This window comes from Pseudorca crassidens, chromosome 3 (assembly GCF_039906515.1).
Source record: "Pseudorca crassidens isolate mPseCra1 chromosome 3, mPseCra1.hap1, whole genome shotgun sequence".
NCBI lineage: Eukaryota > Metazoa > Chordata > Mammalia > Artiodactyla > Delphinidae > Pseudorca > Pseudorca crassidens.
The window spans coordinates 122,290,634-122,312,751 of NC_090298.1; the positions used below are offsets into that span (position 1 = coordinate 122,290,634).

General features: G+C 43.2%; 1 protein-coding gene across 10 annotated transcripts in view; it reads right to left on the reverse strand.

The window, feature by feature from the left end:
- Positions 1-17,502, reverse strand: part of PRELID2 (PRELI domain containing 2) — a 705,022-nt gene extending 687,520 nt beyond the window's left edge. For 4 of the 10 annotated variants that reach the window (XR_010942158.1, XR_010942160.1, XR_010942159.1 and 1 more), the window contains exons 1-3: positions 17,248-17,450; positions 3,401-3,458; positions 445-518 (exon numbers count right to left, since the gene is read on the reverse strand). Coding sequence is in view for 2 of the 10 variants with exons in the window: in XM_067732139.1 (XP_067588240.1) it covers positions 445-518; positions 3,401-3,458; positions 17,248-17,322 (207 nt within the window). In the remaining 8 variants the exon portion in view is untranslated. Of the gene's footprint in view, positions 1-444; positions 519-3,400; positions 3,459-7,115; positions 8,473-16,042; positions 16,113-16,934; positions 16,994-17,247 lie in introns of those variants that run through there. The other 6 variants (XR_010942163.1, XR_010942162.1, XR_010942157.1 and 3 more) reach the window with 6 other exon arrangements.
- Positions 17,503-22,118: the final 4,616 nt, after the last annotated feature.

The window sequence follows — 22,118 nt, forward strand, 5'->3', positions numbered from 1 at the left end:
CACTATACTCTCAAAACCATTCTTACTGACAGTAAAATGAAAACTGAAGCTTTTCTCTTCCTTACTGAAGTTAATACTTACCATCTGCCCACTTCTGATCATTCTTACCTAAGAGTCATATCTAACCATGGACAGATTAGAAAAGATGGCCACTTCATGCAAAATGTCCAAAGTATCTTTTAAAATAATTGTTGCCCATCTCTATGTACACTAAGAGCCCTCCACAAAAGAGACAGAACAGACAGGAAAAAAACTCTCTCTGGTAGCACCTGTCAAAACTGAGGTTGGACAGGAGACAGATTTCTTCCTTAGAAGGGCTCTGAGGTAGGAGAACTGGGGAAGTTCTAACACTCCTTCACATCAGAAAATGCTATCTCTTTCCATGACTATTTGGAAAACACCCAACGTTACACCAAATTTGATTAAATTTTGAAATGAATTTACCTTCCTTAAAATTTCTGGAACCACATTTTGACAGACTGCAATCCTCTTTCTATAGATGATCCCTGTTGACACATCTAGAAACAGAAAATTTTTACACTCAAAAAAGAACTGACGGAAATGTATTCTTGTTTTAATGTCAATAAAACTTTTAATGTCAATCTCAATTTTCTATATGTAGAATTCCCAGAGAAAATATTTAACTCAAAACCCAGCATCCCTGACCACTTTTCTGGGCCAAATCCCTGCAAATATCTGTGAGCAAGGAATAAGGATAAAATAGCTAGCCACTCACACTGCACATTCTAAATTCAAGGACAAAAGAATCGTAAATCGTTCACTGCTCAGGACTATCAATGTCAACACTCCAATGGCCATGGCCAGTGAGCCCCCTGCTCAGCTCCAACGAAGAGAATGTTTTAACAAAACGATGGAGAATCTGATTCTGCCACCTTCTGCACCAAACATGTTTTCAAGCACAGGTTTCTGGCTACAAATTTAAACTTTTTTTTTTTTTTTTTTACATCTTTATTGGAGTATAATTGCTTTACAATGGTGTGTTAGTTTCTGCTTTATAACAAAGTGAATCAGTTATACATATACATATGTTCCCATATCTCTTCCCTCTTGTGTCTCCCTCCCTCCCACCCTCCCTATCCCACCCCTCTAGGTGGTCACAAACCACCGAGCTGATCTCCCTGAGCTATGTGGCTGCTTCCCACTAGCTATCTATTTTACGTTTGGTAGTGTATATATGTCCATGCTTCTCTCTCGCTTTGTCACAGCTTACCCTTCCCGCTCCCTATATCCTCAAGTCCATTCTCTAGTAGGTCTGTGTCTTTATTCCTGTCTTATCCCTAGGTTCTTCATGACATTTTTTTTCTTAAATTCCATATATATGTGTTAGCATACGGTATTTGTCTTTCTCTTTCTGACTTACTTCACTCTGTATGACAGACTCTAGGTCCATCCACCTCACTACAAATAACTCAATTTCGTTTCTTTTTATGGCTGAGTAATATTCCATTGTATATATGTGCCACATCTTCTTTATCCATTCATCCGATGATGGACACTTAGGTTGTTTCCATCTCTGGGTTACTGTAAATAAAGCTGCAGTGAACATTTTGGTACATGACTCTTTTTGAATAAACCTCTTATTAATTATATTGGGCATACTCTTCCCTCGTAGGGGAGCAGACCCCCTGTGGCTGGAACTATTCTGTTTTGGAAAGAAGTTTACAGAATAGCACTAGGGACATAAAAAAAAAAAACAATAAATGTGAGTTGAGAAAAAAAGGAAACCAAATCAGAGAAAAATATAAACTCTGATGTGTTTTTCTGCTCTGAATTACTGTGAATTACTGTGACTCAGCATGTTCCTACAGTTTCTCAAAGCTCTGGCTATAACAGCCCTGAACCTTAGTGCAAACACCCTGAGTGCCCAGAAGTTGTTGGTAGGGTGAGAAATGGGTTCACCGCCTCTGCCTACTGGCATGCCTTTGGCCATCTCATCCAATGTCTGCAGTACACGTAGTGAAAATGGATGAGCCACTCCCAGAGGCAAAGATGCCCCTGTCAGTGGTAGAAATTATAATTAACCACTTAGAAATATGCACATTGTTCTATCATTTGATCTTCTCAACAACCTAAAGGCAGTTTCTTATTATTTTCCCATTTAACAGATGAAGAAATAGAGCCTCCAAGAAGTTAGTTCATGTAGATAGTAACAAAATCAGGACCTGAAATCAGACTTTTCTAATGCCATATAAAACCTTTCTCCTACGAGTGCAGGTACCTGAGAAAACAGCTTTTAATCATATTTACAGAGTTACGGAAGTGCAGGAAATACCCTCGCAAAGACAGTTCTCTCTTCACCAAACAGAGAGAATGGCTCAGGGTCACGAAATGAACATCTCATACGTTTTCTCAGAAGGTTCAAGAGCATGGTAGACCGAGCCTGGGTGTCTTCAAAGGTTTACACATTGATGATGTGCATCATTATACCTTCCTTCATTGCCAGCTCTCGAGTTCAAACACTGACAGTGAAAACGCTTCTACCGGAGATGTAAATGACAGAGAACAGGAAAGACTCCTACACTCCAGTCCAAGGATCAGTAAACATCTTCTGTAAAGCGCCAGATGGTAAATATTAATATTTTAGGTTTTGTGGGCCATACAGTCTCTGTTACCACAACTCTATTGTTGTGATAAGGAAGTAAGCACAGATAATACATAAACGAATGGGCATAGCTGTGTGCCAATAAAACTTTATTTACAACAACAGGCAACACAAGCATAATTTGTCAAGCCCTACTCTAGTCAATACTGAACCATATTGTTAAGCAGTTTTGATTCCATAATCCAACCATTTTATAGTCACATCTCATATACATGCTATTAGTAATATCTATTTTGCCATCTATAAAATGATATACGAATATATCAAGAGACATAGCCATGTGACCTCATTGTTCTGAGGATTAAGTTAATAAAAGTAAGAGTGCCTGGCACACATTAAGTGTTCAAAAATGTAAACTGTCACAGCTGTCATCACTTCTTAATGGAGAAAGTGACAAGAGCATAAGGCAAGCCTTCTACTGCTGGAAATGCCGGGTGCTCTTTTCTATCAGTCGCCTCGAATACAGAACTATACCTGTTAATATACCTGTTTAAAATATAACAGGCCAGGGCTTCCCTGGTGGCGCAGTGGTTGAGAGTCCGCCTGCCGATGCAGGGGACACGGGTTCGTGCCCCGGTCCGGGAGTATCCCACATGCCACGGAGCGGCTGGGCCCGTGAGCCATGGCCGCTGAGCCTGCGTGTCCAGAGCCTGTGCTCCGCAGCGGGAGAGGCCACAACAGTGAGAGGCCCGCGTACCACAAAAAAATATATATATATATAACAGGCCACACACACACACAAAGACACACATCTTTACAAAGATCAGTAGCACTTACCTTTTTTTTCCTCCACAATTTTCACAGAGATGACATTTTTATCCATGGGGTTTGGATACTAAATGAAAACACATAAAGAAAAATTACCATTCTTTTTTTTACCAAAGTGAATTACTTCACAGTAACCAGTTATTTGCAGAAACAGTAAATATTATCCAAGCAATCTCTAAGGCCAGTTTTCAATCAAGAGTCTTAATTTTACTAGTTTGGAATAGGTAAGTAGATGCTGTCATCAACTGGACCTGTATGAAATCAGGAGAAACCTTTGGAGTCAACCTAGCTCTGGATGGAGACGGGGAGGTTAGGTTAAGCTAATTAATAAATCATACTATTAATATTGAACCAGCCTTACATAAATCAAGTGTGTTCTTTGTATGAGGCACTGTGTTGAATGCTTTACTTGCATGATCTTTTCTAAAATCAGCCTCTCTGTTGTGATTGGGTCATGGGATATCATTATCCCATCTTTCAGAAACTAAATGGAAACTAAATAAAATCAGAAAGCTTAGGGTCACCCAGCTGGTTAGTGGTAGAGCCACAAAATGAAATCAGGCCTAGTATCAATACATAGTGAATTCCTTCACTATTGTCCTTTACTATTGCCTGGTGGTTGGGTCAGCATCACAGGAATATAATCACAGAAGGAGTCTATGCCAGGTGCTCAATAGTTTATTTATGTATATATGTGTATGGTGAGTCACTTTGCTGTACAGAAGAAACTGGCACAGCACTGTAAATCAACTATATTTCAACAAAGAAAAAAATAAGTTTATTTATTGATTAAATTCCCCTGAAACACACTTTCATGTTAATAAAAAGCTGACAGGGCTTCCCTGGTGGCACAGTGGTTAAGAATCCGCCTGCCAGGGCTTCCCCGGTGGCGCAGTGGTTAGGAATCCGCCTGCCAATGCAGGGGACACGGGTTCGAGCCCTCGTTCAGGAAGATCCCACATGCTGCAGAGCAGCTAGGCCCGTGCGCCACAACTACTGAGCCTGCACTCTAGAGCCTGTGCGTCTAGAGCCGGTGCTCTGCGACAAGAGAGGCCACCGCAATGAGAGGCCCGCGCACGGCAATGACGAGTAGCCCCCGCTCATCGCAACTAAAAAGAAAGCCCACGAGCAGCAACGAAGACCCAACGCTGCCAAAAATAAATTAATTAATTAATAAGAAAGAAAAAAAAAAAAGATCCACCTGCCAATGCAGGGGACATGGGTTTGAGCCCTGGTCCGGGAAGATCGCACATGCCACGGAGCAACTAAGCCCGTGCGCCACAACTACTGAGCCCGCGTGCCTAGATCCCGTGCTCCGCAACAAGAGAAGCCACCGCAATGAGAAGCCCGCGCGTGCACCACAACGAAGAGTAGCCCCTGCTCGCCACAACTAGAAAGGTTGCGCGCAGCAACGAAGACCCAACACAGCCAAAAATAAATTTATGGAAAAAAAAAACTGATAATAGCTACCATTTTTGTCCTAGGCAGTTTAATATATTATTTCAGTTTAATTCTCAAAACTATTCCATGATTTACATTCTGGGTTTTTTTTTTTTCCCTTTCACCTGTGAGAAATTAAGCTTGGATAAACTAAGTCATTTGCTCAAAATCCCCCAGTTAATGAGCATCAAGACTGTAATTCAGCCACAGATACTTTCTTTTGCCTTCAAGGCCTGCCCACCTAACCTACCCTCAAACACCTCAGTCACTCAAACCCCACCCTTTGCACTGCTCAGATGCAAAAAGAGACTCAGACAGTAGAAGTCCTCAAAGCCAGACGACAAGCAGGCTGCTGACCACGCCTGCTGAGCGCCTGTCAGGCTCTATTCCCAGAGGTCTACTGCTTCATCATGCGATCTAACATGAAAGGAAAATCACAGGGAAGTCTTACCCAAAACACCGTAAGGTGCTGAGGGGTAGATGAGAGCAGCGAACAGGCTCGGGGTGTGGGGGGGGGGGGGGCAGGGGACAGGGCCCTCCACTTGGTAAGCTTGAGCTTTAAGCCTTCTGAACCCAGGAAATGGTCTACAAAACTCCGTGAGCAGGGCTCTTCCCCACCCCACGGCAGCTCTGTGTCTGCATGCATCAGTTTGTATAAGAGGTTGACTGAGTGACTGATTTTTCAGCGAAAAGGATCCATCACTTTCACACATTGTTACAGATATCTGTGGCCCCAAAAGACCTGGGATAAGAACACAGACTCTGCGAGAGCAGGAATTCTGTATCTCCACCAGCCAGCACAGTGTCTGGCACATAGCAGGCACTCAATGAATATCTGCCAAATGAATGAACAATCTGGAAGATAAACCTTGCTGACCTCCGGGACCAATGCGGAAACTAAACCTTACTCCCTTCGAGGACCAGGGGAACCAATCTATGAAGCGAGCAGTGGGCTCAGTCCTTGGCATCCTCAACACCACATCACACCCCATGCCGTAAACTCTGCCAGTCACACTCCCATCCGGGCAGCTGCAATCTTGATAACAAATCAACAACTTGCCTTTTTGTTTGTTTGTTTGTGGCCACACGCTCGGCTTTTATGATCTTAGTTCCCCGACCAGGGATCAAACCCAGGCCCCAGCAGTGAAAGCACCAAGTCCTAACCACTGGACTGCCAAGGAATTTCCCAACATGGTTGTTTAAATATTTATGTATTCATTCATTCATGTTTGCTCCAGAAAAAAGTGCTCAAAATTACAATGCTTGTTTTCTTCAAGTTTAACCTTCAGTATTTTTTTGAACATAATGTCCATCACAGGGGGTGAGGTTTAGCTGTTCTGTCCCTCAGCAAGGGGGCTTCACTTACACAACACCCTTGAAGTGAGGGAGACATCTGAGACTCACGCAGATGCCTTTAATTTTTATTGTGTGTGTGTGTGTATAGAAATCAGAACTTTTATACTAAGGTAAAATAAGAGTATGAGAATATTGCCTCTACTACAGTTCTATTTTACTCATTTTATTAGATTCATCAATACATCCTGACTGACTGAATATTATAAATACACCGTAAGCTGTAGGAAGATGACTGAACTAAATTATGAAAGAGGTTGGAAACATAATCACCAGAGAAGGCTAATGATAAAAAGTTCCCAAGTTCTGATTACTTCACAAAGTTATCAGTGAAATTCCTAAAGATTATAAACTCAAATGCTTTACTCACGCTTTTATATAACTTTAATATCTGCTTATTAGGGTGAAGGGTATCGATTTAAATAATAGTGACACTATCCTTCACTTAACAGTTTTCCGACTACCTAGGCACTGTTCCAGGCACTAGGGACAGAGTAATGAAACAAAATTGTAGCCTCTTAGAGAGTTTACACGTTAGTCAGAAAAACAAAAAATAAAATGTATAAGGCGAAAATAAATCAGACTAAGGGATAACAGGGGCTTGGGAAATCATGAAGAGGAACCATTGTAAAATACTTAAGGGTCACTCATTCGACAATTCTTGCAAATTACAAAGTAAAATGGAAGTTGCCTCAGCCAAACACAAGAAATCCTAAGCTATTCACTCCAGTAAACTCATTTGCAAGATTCAAGGCATTTTCCTATGCAACTACTTTTGGAGTTGAAGAGACGCGAGCCTCGAGTCTCCTTCCATACGAGAATGGAAAAAGAAATCAGAGGTTTATTTACAATAGCTAAATACCATGACATGAAAGGCACATATTTTAACTTTTTTTAAAATAAAGATTTATTGTGCTGAGGCGCCCCCTACCTGGCATTACTCAAAATTTTCTGACACCATATTGTGGTAACTTGAATATTCATGATTGAATTCACAAAAATGTATCTGAAGTCAGCTAATAAGGGGTCGAGAGAGGGAAGGCTGCTCAGAGAGGGTCACCACCAGGAATGCCAACTGGGAAGACAGGAAGCAGGTGACCGGGTTTTTCTGGACACCTGTACAAACACAGTGTGACAGTGGAAAGGGTTAAGCTAGATCAGGATCAAGCCCATCGAAGACTTAATTGCATATCTACTTTGCCCGTGCAGAGTGCCGTATTAGACGTCACCATATGTATTATCTCATTTTGTCCTCCTCAAAATGAGTAAATCTCTTAACAAGTGTTAAGATAAGGAGTCTCCATGTTAAAAACATAATGGCCTAAGACCTGCACACGAGCAGGGCAACCCTGGGATCTTCCGGTCCCCGCTCCACACTAGTGGCTTTCATGGAAGCAAAGTGGACTGATGACCCAAATATCTACCAAAAACCCTTGCCATCCTTGGACCTCAATCAGGGGACCACAAACTGCAGTGGCTAATAATTACTGCACAGGGCTCTGCACATTTGCCATACTTTCTGGGTGACACAAGGGATTTTCAAGGTATATTTGAGTTCATTCTGAATTTACTTATAATTTTTACATTCTTCACAGAATGTACAAACTAATCCCTTCCCTTTCCCCAAGACATAAATGTGTTGCAAATATCACTGCTTATATTATATGTATGTAACAGTCTAACAAGAGTAAAACATAGACTCTCCTACACTGTCATATACCTTGCTTTCATGTGTTTTACAAAAAGGCAAGAGGCCAAAAATTTCAAAATAATGGGTAAAAAACAAAATACACATTAAAACAAATACATAGCTATGAAGAGTGAGAGGTCAAGAAATAGAGTCCATCTAACTACAGGAATAACATTCAGTATATTTCTGGGAGTAGATCCATGAAGATAGGGTATATTTACGTTTCTTATTTACAGGGGGAAAATATAATAAGCTTTCATAAAGCCGACTCTTAAGAGAGTAAGGAGTTATTAACATATCAACTTTCCAGGACTTTGGTGGTCCAGTGGTTAAGACTCCAAACTCCCTATGCAGGGGGCCAGGGTTCGATCCCTGGTCAGGGAACTAGATCCCGCATGCATGCCGCAACTACGACCTCGTGCAGCCAAATAAATAAATAATTAATATTTTTAAAAAAAGAAAGGGGCTTCCCTTGTGGTGCAGTGGTTGAGAGTCCGCCTGCCGATGCAGGGGACACGGGTTCGTGCCCTGGTCTGGGAAGATCCCACATGCCGCGGAGCAGCTAGGCCGCTGAGCCTGCGCGTCCGGCGGCTGTGCTCTGCAACGGGAGAGGCCACAACAGTGAGAGGCCCGCGTACCGCAAAAAAAAAAAAAAAAAAAAAAGAAAGACACAACTTTCCAAAAAGCTCAGAAGTCTATGCCTGCCTTTTATAATACTCCCACCAAAAAAGTCAATGACCTCCAAAGAAGCCATTGTTTACCAACTTCCAACTGGCATTATCCAAGAGAGCACGAGGAAGCAGTTAAGCTGATATATCTGTATTAGTCCTTCAAAGAAGGCCAAGGAGACCTAAAGTAAGTCTGGTATATTAACATATCAGTTTTATAAGCATTAAGGGAATCTCTGCTACCCAGGCTGATGCCAAACATGTACACACAAAGGGATGGAGCTGTTGAAAAGAGATATGGCATTTAACTACACGGAGAAATCACTGCGAGCTGTGCCAAATTCCCTTTATGAGCTACATACTATTGTCTATCTTAAAAGAAAAGCAAAGTTGACTTTATACCAAGACCAAATGATGAGTCAAAATGTCAAAGACTAAACACATTTAAGTCAACAGACATTTTGAACCGCTGTTCGTTGGCCTTCGCAGTAGGAGGATGAAGTAGAAGAAACAAAGGACAAGGAGGCAGGATGTGCAGACTGTGATGCTGCCATCTGTGAAGCCCGGGTGGTAGACCACCAGATGATCCTCAAAGGCCCTTCTGGTGGGACAAGTTATGATTCTAAACAAAGGCCAACCAACGTCACTTCACGCTCATTCATACCAAAATGTCCCAATAATTGGCAATGACATAATGAAGTGTATTAAAAAGAATCATTCATACAATTGTGACACCAAGGAAAATCCTCTTCCCTAAACATTAAATGCAGCACTATTTACAATAGCCAAGACATGGAACCAACCTAAATGTCCATCGACAGATGAATGGATAAAGATGTGGCACATATATACAATGGAATATTAGCCATAAAAAGAAAGGAAACTGAGTTATTTGTAGTGAGATGGATGTACCTAGAGTCTGTCATACAGAGTGAAGTAAGTCAGGAAGAGAAAAACAAATACTGTATGCTAACACATATACATGGAATCTTAAAAAAATAAATAAATAAATGATACTGATGAGCACAGCTGCAGGGCAGGAATAAAGACATAGACATAGAGAATGGACTTGAGGACACAGGGGCAGGGAGGGGGAAGCTGGGGTAAAGTGAGAGTAGCATGGACATATGTACACTACTGAATGTAAAATAGATAGCTAGTGGGAAGCAGTAGCACAGCTCAGGAGATCAGCTCAGTGCTTTGCGATGACTTAGAGGGGTGGGACAAGGAGGATGGGAGGGAGGCTCAAGAAGGAGGGCATATGGGGACATATGTATGCGTATGGCTGATTCACTCTGGTGTGCAACAGAAACTAACACGGTATTGTAAAACAATTATATTCCAATAAAGATCTATTTTTTTAAAAAAATGCATACACAAACCCAATGCATTTAAAGTTACAAAGTCTACAAAGTAACTAATCAGTACTCTTGGAAAGCACCATGGTCCAGAAAGCACTAAGGAACTGAAGAGGAGACTAAGATACAACAACTAAATGTAATGTGGGATCCTGGATTGAATCCTAGACTAAAAAAAAATCGTATTAGTAAACAAGTGCCAAAATGTGAATAATGTTTATAGGACAGTTAACACGGTATCAGTGTTAATTCCCTGATTTTAAAAATTATATAGTGGTTTGAGGAAGTTAAGGACATGAATTTTCTGTCTGTTTTTGCAACATTTTGTAAGTCAAATTATTTCTAAATGAAAAGTTAAGAAATAAATGAAAGTAAAATAAAGACAGTTTGGGAAACAGAATGAGTTTTAGAATCTAAGAGACCTCAGTTGAAGCCCACCTATGGGAGTCTCTGGCAAATTATCTCAGTCAGCCACAGTTTTCTCATCTGTAAAATTAGAAAAACAAAAACAAAACAAAACAAAAAAATCTACCTCAAAGAGCTGTTATAGGAATTCAAGGAAATAATTTTATGTAAAGTGTAACACCTGGCACCTTACTGGTTTTGCTACTAAAAAATGACTCAATATTTTTGAAAACTTACTTTCAAGACTTCAGTCTTTATCTTGTAACTTACTGTGGTGTCGTATTAAGTATACTTTTAGTGTCCATTTGCAATTCAGATATATTTAAATGATTACTCAAAAATTACTAGAAGATATTTCTTATTTTCCTAGACTAGTAAAACCTCACAAGCTCATGCTTTACCATTGCAGAATTTGTAGAAGATACGACAAGGACTCCTTGACACATCCCTGCCCACTAGCATTAGGGAAAGTGCCACATTGGAAAAGAGAATAGAGAGAATACTTACTTTTAAAAAAGGCAACAAACTCTAAGTACTCTAAAAGCTCTTACAGATTTATAATTAAAACATGAATCTTGCGCCACACTGTATGTCTGTGATATGCCCCTGAGAAGGCACTTATCACAAAAATTAATTTATTTCCCTTTGTCCCCTTTGACAGTGAGCTCCTTGAGGCCAGGGCTATGTTTTATTTAGCTTTTCATCTCCCAAGGGCCAAATGATACACAGACCTATTGTGGATTTCTATTAGGAGAAATATAACGAATGTTTAACTACTATACTTTGATAGTTAAAATTTTCCTATCTTTCAGGCACTGATTAAGCCACAACCTCTACTAGGTAACTCACTAAGTATGCTTTAATATTATTTAAATGACATTTTAAAAATAAGTCATAATTCAGGGCTTCCCTGGTGGCGCAGTGGTTGAGAGTCCGCCTGCTGATGCAGGGGACACAGGTTCGTGTCCCGGTCCAGGAAGATCCCACATGCTACGGAGCGGCAGGGCCCGTGAGCCATGGCCGCTGAGCCTGCGCGTCCGGAGCCTGTGCTCCGCAACGGGAGAGGCCACAACAGTGAGAGGCCCGCGTACCGCAAAACAAAACAAAAAAAAGTCATAATTCAATTATGCACCTTTATTCATGCTTACTCTCCCTTTAATTACTCCAAGTTAAAAAGATTTCTGCAGACTACTTCTCTCAGCTTTTTATTTTCAAGTTCATGGATTTACATGTCATAAATTATTTCTGTTAGTATTACTATAACGATTTTTAACAAGTACTTTAAAAGTACTTGTTTTAAACAAGTACTAAAGCACCTACTGTGTGGTGACATTAAACTATGTATATTGTATGCAACTGTGCGCATTATCCAACTTACTTTCTCCCAACAACTCCAGAAGATATTATTAATATTATGCAGATGATAAAACTGAGGCATAGAAAAATGAACTGACTTGCCCAAACTCACACAGCTAGAAGCACCCCGACACCTGGCTGATGTCAGAGCCCACGCTCTTCCTGTCTTCACCTTCTTCCCGTTGCGCCTAATTTTCAAGTAGAATTGAGGATAGGAAGATAAAAGTGAAGAAAGACTATTATAGTGTGAACAAAAAGATAAATAACCATTATGCTAACCCAGGCCTATCATTTTCAAATCACTTATTTTGGAAATACGGGTCCACTCCCAATATTTCAGGAGCTCTGTAGGGAGAGATGTTCCACACACACGTCAGATATGCAAGGAAGAAAAAATAGGATCAGAAATGGAAACATTATTAATTACCCAATCAACCTTCTACTCTAAGCGGAAATAGCCATTCATAAATCCCCTTTCTCAGTTTAAGGGTAAACATTCAAACCATTTTGTTCACAACATCAAGCTCCTGGCTAGAATGAATAAAATCCAAGGCCACTGTGTTGAAACAAAGAAATTATTTTGATCTGTCCATTTGATTACAGTACCCAAAGTAAGGACATATTACAGAATCCACACGGGCTTCGGTCTGAAATTACATAAGGCTAAATCCTGAAGAGAGTATTTCACTCATTCATTCAATAAGGATTTGCTGAGTCCCTACTATGTTCCGGGATCTCTTTGGATACTTGAGATACATCAGGAATAGATGATAAAATCTCCACCCATGAAGCTTACACTCTATTCACAGTGACTCTTTTACCTACAGCATAACAAGAAAATCAACCTGAACAACTCTATGCTAAGAAAAACTGTAGCTTCTCTGGCCTCATTTAAGAATAAACAAGAAAAATCCAGGCCACATAATGGCCTTTTGTATGACTTTAAATTTCAGGTAGACAAAATTTAGGAAGTCTTTTAGGAAGAAATTTTTAGAAAATCTAGGAATCCAGCTCATGCAAGGCAAGCCCATTAAACGGACCCATGTTAGCTTCCAGAGATGAGTAAGCCTATCAGCTGCTATATCCATCTATGCAACAGTGTGTTCTCTTTGCAGATGGTTTTAAGTAGAAGGAAGGAAACAGCTATAAACGATGAGAACTAGAAAGCTAAGAGTCATTCAAAGAAAGAAACCAAAACACACTGTCAAGAGCACTGACACTGTAGTTCATGGAAAGTACAGTTTAGCATCTTATGAATAAACCATTTTGGTTTTCACAGCACTCCTCCATGAAGAGTTCAACGAGAAACATTGCACTCCACGAACAAAGAGTATTGTGGTGTTTGCTTTCAAGGTGCCACTTAGCTTTGAAAGCATGTAGCTAATATTTTGCCTGTAGTATCCAACAGGCAGGTGTAAGAAGAGCAAACATTCCTCAGGTTTTAAAAATAGCAGGATATTATAACTTGGAAGGCAAGCCCTAACATACCAAAAGCCAGAGATCAGTAGACTCTATTTAAAATAGAACTTCCTCAGTGCTGTAGCACCTTCAAACATACCATTGTGCAAAATCAGATTAAATGCTTCCCAGAGATCCTACGATTGTCCCTTCTGCCAAGTGCTTTCCTTTGAATAAAAAAAAAAATACAAAAAGACTAAAAGAAAAATAAAAGCTATTTTGCCAAAAGGATCATTCTTACTACCTTATGCTTTAAAAGAAACATATGCTTGTCAAACTGTTACACATCTGAAACTCACAACAATCCTGGGAGACTGGTGGGGTACATAGCATATCATTTCACAGATAAGAAATTAAGACAGTAGGGTTGTCTCATAAGGTTGTGCATGTTGCTCACTGCACAAGGTTTTCCAGTCAAGCAGGCCATTGGGCACCTAGTAGAAGAAGGAGCACGTTTTTCTAACTTGCATAAGTAGCCCCATACACCTCCCACTAGCCCCATTTACTGTGAGCTTATGGGTGTAGACCACCTAGATGATGCCCCTTTCTAATTTGCTCAAGGGCACAGTATAGGCTGGTGAAAACTGTTTCCCAAGGCCACCTCAAAACTGCTTTTAATGAAGGAAGCACAATGATTGGGACCCAGGTCTACTGACTTCCAGTTCATGGCTTTAAATAATGTAAGGTGGGGACCTCCCTGGTGGTCCAGTGGTTAAGACTCCTCGCTTCTACTGCAGGGGGCACAGGTTTGATCCCTGGTCAGGGAACTAAGATCCCGCATGCCGCGCAGCCAAAAAAAAAAAAAAGAGAGAGAGAAAAGAAAAGAAAAAAGAATGAATAATGTAAAATAAGGTGAAAATTCTCAGAGCAACTGAATTTACTGACATCCTAGAGACAGTCACATAGCCCCATCCAGGGATCTCTGAAGGACTACCTTGTGAATAGAAAGAATGCAAGTGTAATGTCCATAGAGATAACACTGTCCCACCCCTACACCTTTTCTGCAAATGTTCTCCTCCACTTTCCCTAGCCTTACCTTCCAAAATGTCCTCCTCAGTTTTTACTTACTATGTGCCAGGCACTTTGCTAAGTATTGTATAAGAACTCTTCCAGGGCTTCCCTGGTGGCACAGTGGTTGAGAGTCCGCCTGCCGATGCAGTGGACGCGGGTTCGTGACCCGGTCCGGGAAGATCCCTCATGCCGCGGAGCGGCTGGGCCCGTGAGCCATGGCTGCTGAGCCTGCGCGTCCGGAGCCTGTGCTCCGCAACAGGAGAGGCCACAGCAGTGAGAGGCCCGCATACCGCAGAAAAAAAAAAAAACCTCTTCCAGATCCTAACTGAACCCAGCTATAGAAGCAACCTCAGCTATAACACATGGCACCTAAAAACTGCAAACCTGAGCCCAGTCAACTCGTAGAAATGTGAGCATTAAAAGCTTTCCATCAAAAGCTTACCATTGGTTTAGGCCACTAAATCACTAGGGTGATCTGTTACACAGCAGATAACCAAAACAATGTATTTTCTCACCCTCGCACCTTCAAAGCTATACCCTTAGACCAGGCACAACCGGATGGAGATGAATAAACCCTGAGAGAAGACTGCAGGCAAAAGGAAACTGAGACTGGATAAAGAGCACACGAAGTAGACTCTACAGCACTGTATTCCCTCAGTGATTAGCTGAGTGTCTATTATGTGCAAGGCAGCACAGCCTGGCGATTCGGGGGTATGAGCTGAGAGTCAGATGTGTTGAAATCCTGGCTCTCCCACTTGCTAGCTGTGGGAACTTGGAATCTGAACCGCAGTTTCTCCAGACCATGGAATGGAAGTCAATCATAACTAATTCCTGAAGCTGCTGGGAGGAGTAAAAACGATAATGTATGACAGCACTTCCTCCCCCGCCCCGCTGGCCTAGGAAACTCGTCTCACGTTTCAGCCATCACTTCACAAATGTCACTTTCTCGAAGAAGTCTTCCCTAATGCCACCCTCCGGGACTTCACAGCACTGTGAACTTTCCCTGTGTAAATACACATCATCAGCTGGAGTTACGTGTTCACTTGTTAATCATTGATTAATGTCAGTCTCACCCACCAGAGACCATCAGCTCCATGAGAAGAGAGTCTGTCTGTGGTGCCCTACACCCAGCACGGAGCCTGGCACACAAAGTGTCTCTAAACACCTGCTGAATGAAAGAAAAGCATTTAGCCCAGAAGCTTGACACATGCCAAGTACTCTCTAAATGAGAGCTTCGTGCTTCTTCAGGAGTGAGACCTACCCCGAGGAAGGTTAGAGTCTAATGAGGGAAAAGACACATGCAGTAGTAACTACCCAACACTGTAGAAGACGGTCACTGAGGCCCAAAGTGTCCCTCCAGCTCTGACAAGGCAGAGATTGCCTCCTGATGAGGACAATCCAGAAAGGCTTTCCAAAGGGGCAGTGACACTGGAGAATCCACACTCCAAAGTGCCAGCCCTAAAACAAAAATGGGGTGTTGGCTTTTTCTCTTTAGGACCCAGAAGCCTAGCCTAAGGCAAAGTCTACAGCACATCTGTAATTCATTTATTCATTCATCATTCATCAGACTTGTACTGAGCACCTAGTAGGTACCAGGTACTACATACAGGAGATAATTAACAATATTAACCAGCTGACATTCCCCCGCCAAAAAGGCCTCCATGGCAACATCATGTTAACCAGGGTCCTACTCACTCCTTTGTGACCTGGGCCCCCAAGTGCATCCTCTAATGGAGGTCAGGTCTTATCACTTAAAACAATCCATCTCCCGGCTTCCAGGTGGCACACCAGGAGCACTGCCAGTGGCAGCTGTCCAAGGCAAATTACAATTCTTGCAAATCTTCCTCAAGATCGTGAAAGCCGAAAGAAGATCTGATACAACACTCATCTGTGGACAAAAAATGTCACTTGCCATTTCAGTGAACCAACGATGTTGTGGCCATAAGTCCTTCAGCCTCTGCAGCCATCCCCAGCGGTGCACCCTGAGGGGATTCAGGACAGAGTAAAACAGGATACAGGTCCTAGATAGTTAAGGCACTTATCAAATGAATTTCAATGAATCCAGACTCTTGCATTGTTCCATACACAGAAAAACACTAATTTCATTAACTTGAGATGTCCCGTTTTCTTTAATTAGCAGTAATCTTTGGATGGTCAACTATCCTTTTTTTTGTTTGAACTCCTATATATCCTGGCCCCTCCCTTACCTCCTCAGACCAGCCCCAAGGAGCTATCTCAGAGGCTGTATCCAGGCTTAAGTCCTCAGCAAGTCTGCCCAATAAAACATAATTCTCAACTTTTCGGTTGTGCGTTTTTTTTAAGTGGACACATCTTAGATGCAGAAACTGAAGCCTAGAGAGAAAATGACCCTTGACCAAGGCCATCAAGTGAACTAACTAAAGGCAGAACCAGACGAGAAAGAAATTTCCCATTCTACTGTTAGGAGCCACAGTCCCAGGAGCAGCCCTTGAGATAAAGAGGGCCACTGAATATTGAGGCTAGGGTGTACAGTTATAGCAGCACAAACAACAACAATATATTTTAAAGAACTTAGCAAGCATCAGTCACTGTGATAAGCACTTTACGGGAATTATTTCACTTGAATCCTCACAACTCCTGAGGTGTTACTATTATTTTTCCCATTTTACATATTACAAAACTAAGGCATGGGGACTGCCCAAAGTCCCAAGCTGTTAATGAAAGAGAAAGTGGTGAGGTGGTAGATGACGGCTTCAACAGCCTCCACTAGCTTTGAAGGAGTCAATGATGTACTAGAGAGATCGAGAAGCCCCGTGCAGCCTCACCGGGGCTCCAGAACTTGGGTTCCCCGCGACTCTCCCTCCAGCTGGGGCAGGGTGTGAACGTGTTGCCGCGCACGGAGCCTTTCCCTCATCCTGGTGGGGGAGCTCTCAAGGAAATCCACCCCCGCCCTCGCCCAGCACATCCCAGAGGCGAAACCCGCAGTTGGAAGGGGAGACCGACCGTGGGTGTGGACCTCCAAGCGGGCAGAGGGGTGAGGGGAGCTGCGGGCGCCCGCTGCCCGGAGCGCAGACCGCTGAGCCACCGGGGCAGCGCGGGAGAATGCGAGCCCCGGCCGAGACGGAGCTGGGTGAATACCTTTCGGAGGAAGCTGGCGACCACCTGCTCGAAGGGGTACTTGAACACCTCGTGCACGTCCACGGTGACTCCCATTCCGGCGCGCCTGCCACGCCTCCGCGAGCACACTGCTGCTGGAGCTCTGTATGTGCCGGGCCGCAGGCGTCCGCGCCAGGATAGCCGAAGGGGCGTGGGAGGTTTTTTTCTCCTCCTTCTTCAAACTTTCTAAACTTTATTGTCCAGAGAACCAGACAGTCGGTCACGCCCCCGCCCCCTTCCGCCAGCGTCCCGTCGGGCGGCGGGCGCGGGAGGTGCCGGCGCCCCTGGCGGAATCGGCTGGAGGCGCCTGAAGCGGCCCGGCCCCGGCCCCGCCCTTTCCGCGCCGGCCACGCCACGCCCCCGACCACGCCTATGGACCCAAGTATCCGCCCGGGAGCCGCGGCACAGTTCCTCGGAGGCTTGGACCTTGCCGCTGGGGCTTTTGTCATCACCTCTCCTGGAGCCTTAAGCCGCTATTGGCAGCACTAAAAAACAGTAATAATAAATACATAAACTACCCTCCCTCCAAGTTTAGGGATTGTAATATAAACCTCCTCGTGTTGCCGAGTCCTGTGTGACAAAGACCAACAACTGCATTACTCACACTACCCGGGCAGCTGCCTCTGAGGCTTTAGGTTGCATCTCAAGTACTTAAAAATTGCACGTATCTGCATCTGACTCCGTAAGGAAATCCTACGCTCATGAAAGGTTAAACACCATGGAGCAAGCAAGTGAATCCATTAATCCGATAATTTATCCAACATGTTACTTCCTGAGCACCTACTATGTGCCAAGCACTGTGGTAGGCACTGGATTCCGCAGTAAGGAAAGCACAGTCCCTGCTGTCAGATGATTTAACACAAAATAGAAAAAGCAGCAGGATAATAGGTCAAAGTTACAGGCGGCATGATTTTAGCTCGGATAAATAAGGGAGGTCTTTGAAGTGGTGGCTTTTTCATTTATAAGTTTATAATCTCGCTTACACATAGTCATACTGGACTGGCAAAACCCTAGCCTTGGAAAAATCCAGCTCTCCACTTACTGCCTCACCCAAGCCACCGAAAGGGCCTGGAGGAAAACTATACACCCAGGCCTCTCTTTAGATTCATAACCACCAACCTCAAGGGGCCTTTTTAATGGTGCTTAGACAAAAACACTGCATTTCTCTAACCCACTTACTGTCCCAGGCTCCTCTCTCTTCAAACCTCCAACACCTCCCTCCCCAGCCTTATTCTCAGGTGATTACCTTGCTTCCTTTTTCCCTTAGTAAATAGGAAACATCTCTCTACCACACCTATCTACCCACCTGTCCAAACGCCCTGCCTTCTCTCCTGTTCTTGTGGACAAACTATTGCCGCTTAGTTGAGGGCCAATCTCTCCACTTGTCCACCAAATCCAGGCATGGGCTGCAGATGGTTAACAAACAGCTCTCCTTTAAAAAACAAACCAAAACAAGGCCCTGATGTCTAATGGCTGCAATTTTTGTGGTGTAAATACTCCCACGATGGCCAATTTGAAATGACCAGCATGGTGTCATTTCCACCACCCACTCATGATAGACATAACTGCAAGAACGCAGACCATGGTAAAGATAGTAATGAAGTTAGGAAGGGAAGCTTTTTGGATATCTATTACCTTTTAAAATATTGTTTATTTAATAGTAAATTTATATAATTTAATATTTAATTACAGTTATGTTTAACAACCAGCTGATGAGGTTCAGAACACAGTAGCCCAAAACATGCACCTTAGCATATAGCATATTTTAAGCTGAAGGCGTCTGAGAAAACAGCAGGAGCAGGAAGATCTCTCTGGCTGTCCCCCACCCTTCTCCCCTGAAGCAGGTCATAAGACCCTCTTCTAACAGGTGCCCCTCTATACCCGGAGGAAAGAAGCATCTTTATCTCCAGGAAGAAGGGTCACCAGGAAGAATCCGAACAAACAGGTCTTGCCAAGTTTCCCCCAGTTTGCTACACTTACCTCATACCCTTTGTCCTATCATATTTCTCCACAACTGCCCACTCTTCATCAAACCTAGAATAAAAACACTTAGGTTTAACCATTTCTTCAGGTCTTCATTTCCTGATGAAGGCTCCCATGTCACTTATAAAACTTACAGGAAGTAAATGTGTCTGCTTTTCTCCTGTTAATCTGTCTTTGTCAGTTTAATTTTCACATCTAGCCAGGGACTCTAAGAGGGTCAAGGAAAACTTTTTCCTCCCCTACACAGCTCTACCACATCCCTAAAAGTTCTTTGTCCTCTTTCTGGTTCAAGGACATCTCAAGCCATAACCACTCCCTCTTTTTTGAATCATCAGTTTTGCCTCTACTGGATCATTACAACCAGCATACAAGTACACTGTGATTTCTTCCATCTTAAAAAAAAAAAAAATCTACTCTTAACCCCATGTCTTCTTCCAGCTCTATTCCAACTCTCTGCTCCATTTTTTTCTTATAATCTCTTGAACCCATTCCAGCCAGTTCAGGCCCCTGGCACTCCACTGAACTTACTGCTGTCAAGGTCACCAAGGACCAAATTGCTAAACCCACTAGTTAATTCTTAATCCCCACCTTACTAAACCTATGGGCTGCATTACCTTGAAATACTGAATGAGAAGTGGGGTGGAGAGTTAGGCACCAAAGCCATTACATGTTGAATGTATGTATAAAGCAACTCTACTATATCACCAACCATCCTTACAGGAAAAGAACAAACACCATGTCCCTGGGGAATTACACAGGCCTACAAAGGAGAGATAATTTACTTGTGGAGTTGATGGTGTCTCTAATATGCCTCTGCAACCAGACAGCAGCTGGATACTGGGTGTGAAAGAGAAGCTCCTACCAGACTGGACCCTGTGCCCACGCTCCACCCGGACCACCAATTTCTTCCAGAATGTATCCTTGCACAGCTGCTCACCCACTCCTGATTAACCAGCCACAAAAGGCCAAGGTTGTGTCCTGAAAGATTAAAGGACCCAGCACCTGTTGGCTCTACTTGGGCTGGCTGGCCAACTGCCTCGTGTAAGAACAAACACTACCTGCCCGTTCCAAGGACATCAGAGCACTCTGAAGGTGAAAAGGGGTGCCAGGCTTGACAACGGAGGCCACCTCCAAGCAGTCTTGTGGCTCAGAATCACAGCCAGTTTGCACAACTTACTCACTGTGTCCCAAGGAAGAGAAAAGGGCTGTGAAACAAATTTCCTTTGCTTTGAAATTGAGTGGCTTAACCAGTCAGGGACTCGAGTTTGGAAATTTGGGGGCCAACCTCACAAGTTCATGACCTTATTTGACCTTTAAGATACCAGACTCATCTTTGTATCTTCAAGGCAAGGCCCAGTAGAAGAACATCCAATACATTTGGATGGAAAGAATGGATGATTGGCCCTTTATAAATACTGTGAGATTTAAGTGGATGGAGAGCTTCAGCCCTGACCTTCTCTCCTTGCCCTCTCACCTCTGTGCCATTCTCACCCTCTTCATGCTGACCGTCTCTCTCTCACTGATCTTTTTTTTTTTTTTTAATAGGGTTTTTTTTTTGTGTGGTATGCGGGCCTCTCACTGTAGTAGCCTCTCCCATTGCGGAGCACACGCTCCGGATGCACAGGCTCAGCGGCCATGGCTCACGGGCCCAGCCGCTCTCCGGCATGTGGGATCTTCCCGGACCGGGGCACGAACCCGTGTCCCCTGCATCGGCAGGCGGACTCTCAACCACTGCGCCACCAGGGAAGCCCTCACTGATCTTTTTTATCCAGTCTTGTAATTGTCTGTTTATGTGAATTCTCCATTGAACTGTGAGGTTGTCCAGACTGGAAAGAACTGTGTCTTATTCACTCTTCCCTATTCAGTGCTGAGTAGGAAAAACCTCAGTCCGCCTCTTGTGTTTCTTTTATTCTCACATAACTACCACACTCACACTTCTGACACTAGATGCGTAGGGGTTTCCCTCACATCAGGCAATTCTGTGACACCTGGGTGTCACACTGGGTGTCCTCCAATTTAACACAATTCTGACACGATCTATCTGGAGATAGCTTCAGACCCCACAGGTTAAGGGCTCACTCCCACAAGACTGCCCCTCCCTCCAGATGTCAAGCCCATGTCAAGGTGATTACCTGATGGGCTATAAATCAGAGGTTCCCATGGTTCAATTAATTTGCTAGAGCAGCTTACAGAACTCAGGGAAACAGTTTACTTACTGTTTACCGGTTTATTATGAAAGGATATGACAAAGGTTAGAGATGAACATCTAGATGGAAGAGTTGCATAGGACTAGGTGGGAAGGGACATCGAGCTTCCATGCCCTCTCCGGCCATCCCACTCCCCCAGCACCTCCACATGTTCAGCAACCTGGAAGCTCTCCAAGCCCCATACTTTGGGGATTTTTATGAAGCCTTCATCACACATAGGCAGGATCAATCATTAACTCCACTTCCAGCCCATTTCCCGTCTCTGGAGCATGGAGGATGAGGCTGAAAATTCCAAGTTTCTAATCCTGGTTTGGTCTTTCTGGTGATCAGCCCCCATCCAGCAGCCTAGCCAGAGTTGCCTCATTAGAACAAAAGACACTCCTATCACCCAGAAATTTCCAGGGGATTTAGGAGCTTGGTGTCGGGAACAGAGTCAAAGACCAAATATTAGAAAAAAATATGCTCCTAGTGCTTTTATCACTTAGGATATGACAAGGGTTTTAGGAGCTCTGTGCCAGGAGGAGTTTAAGAGGTGGGAGAGGGGAGTGTAGGGGGGAGGGTGGCAGAGACCAATATATATTTTTTCTATTATTCTACAAGTGCCTAGCACATAGTATATATTGAATAAATTCATGAACGTACTTAACATAGAATATGACCTTG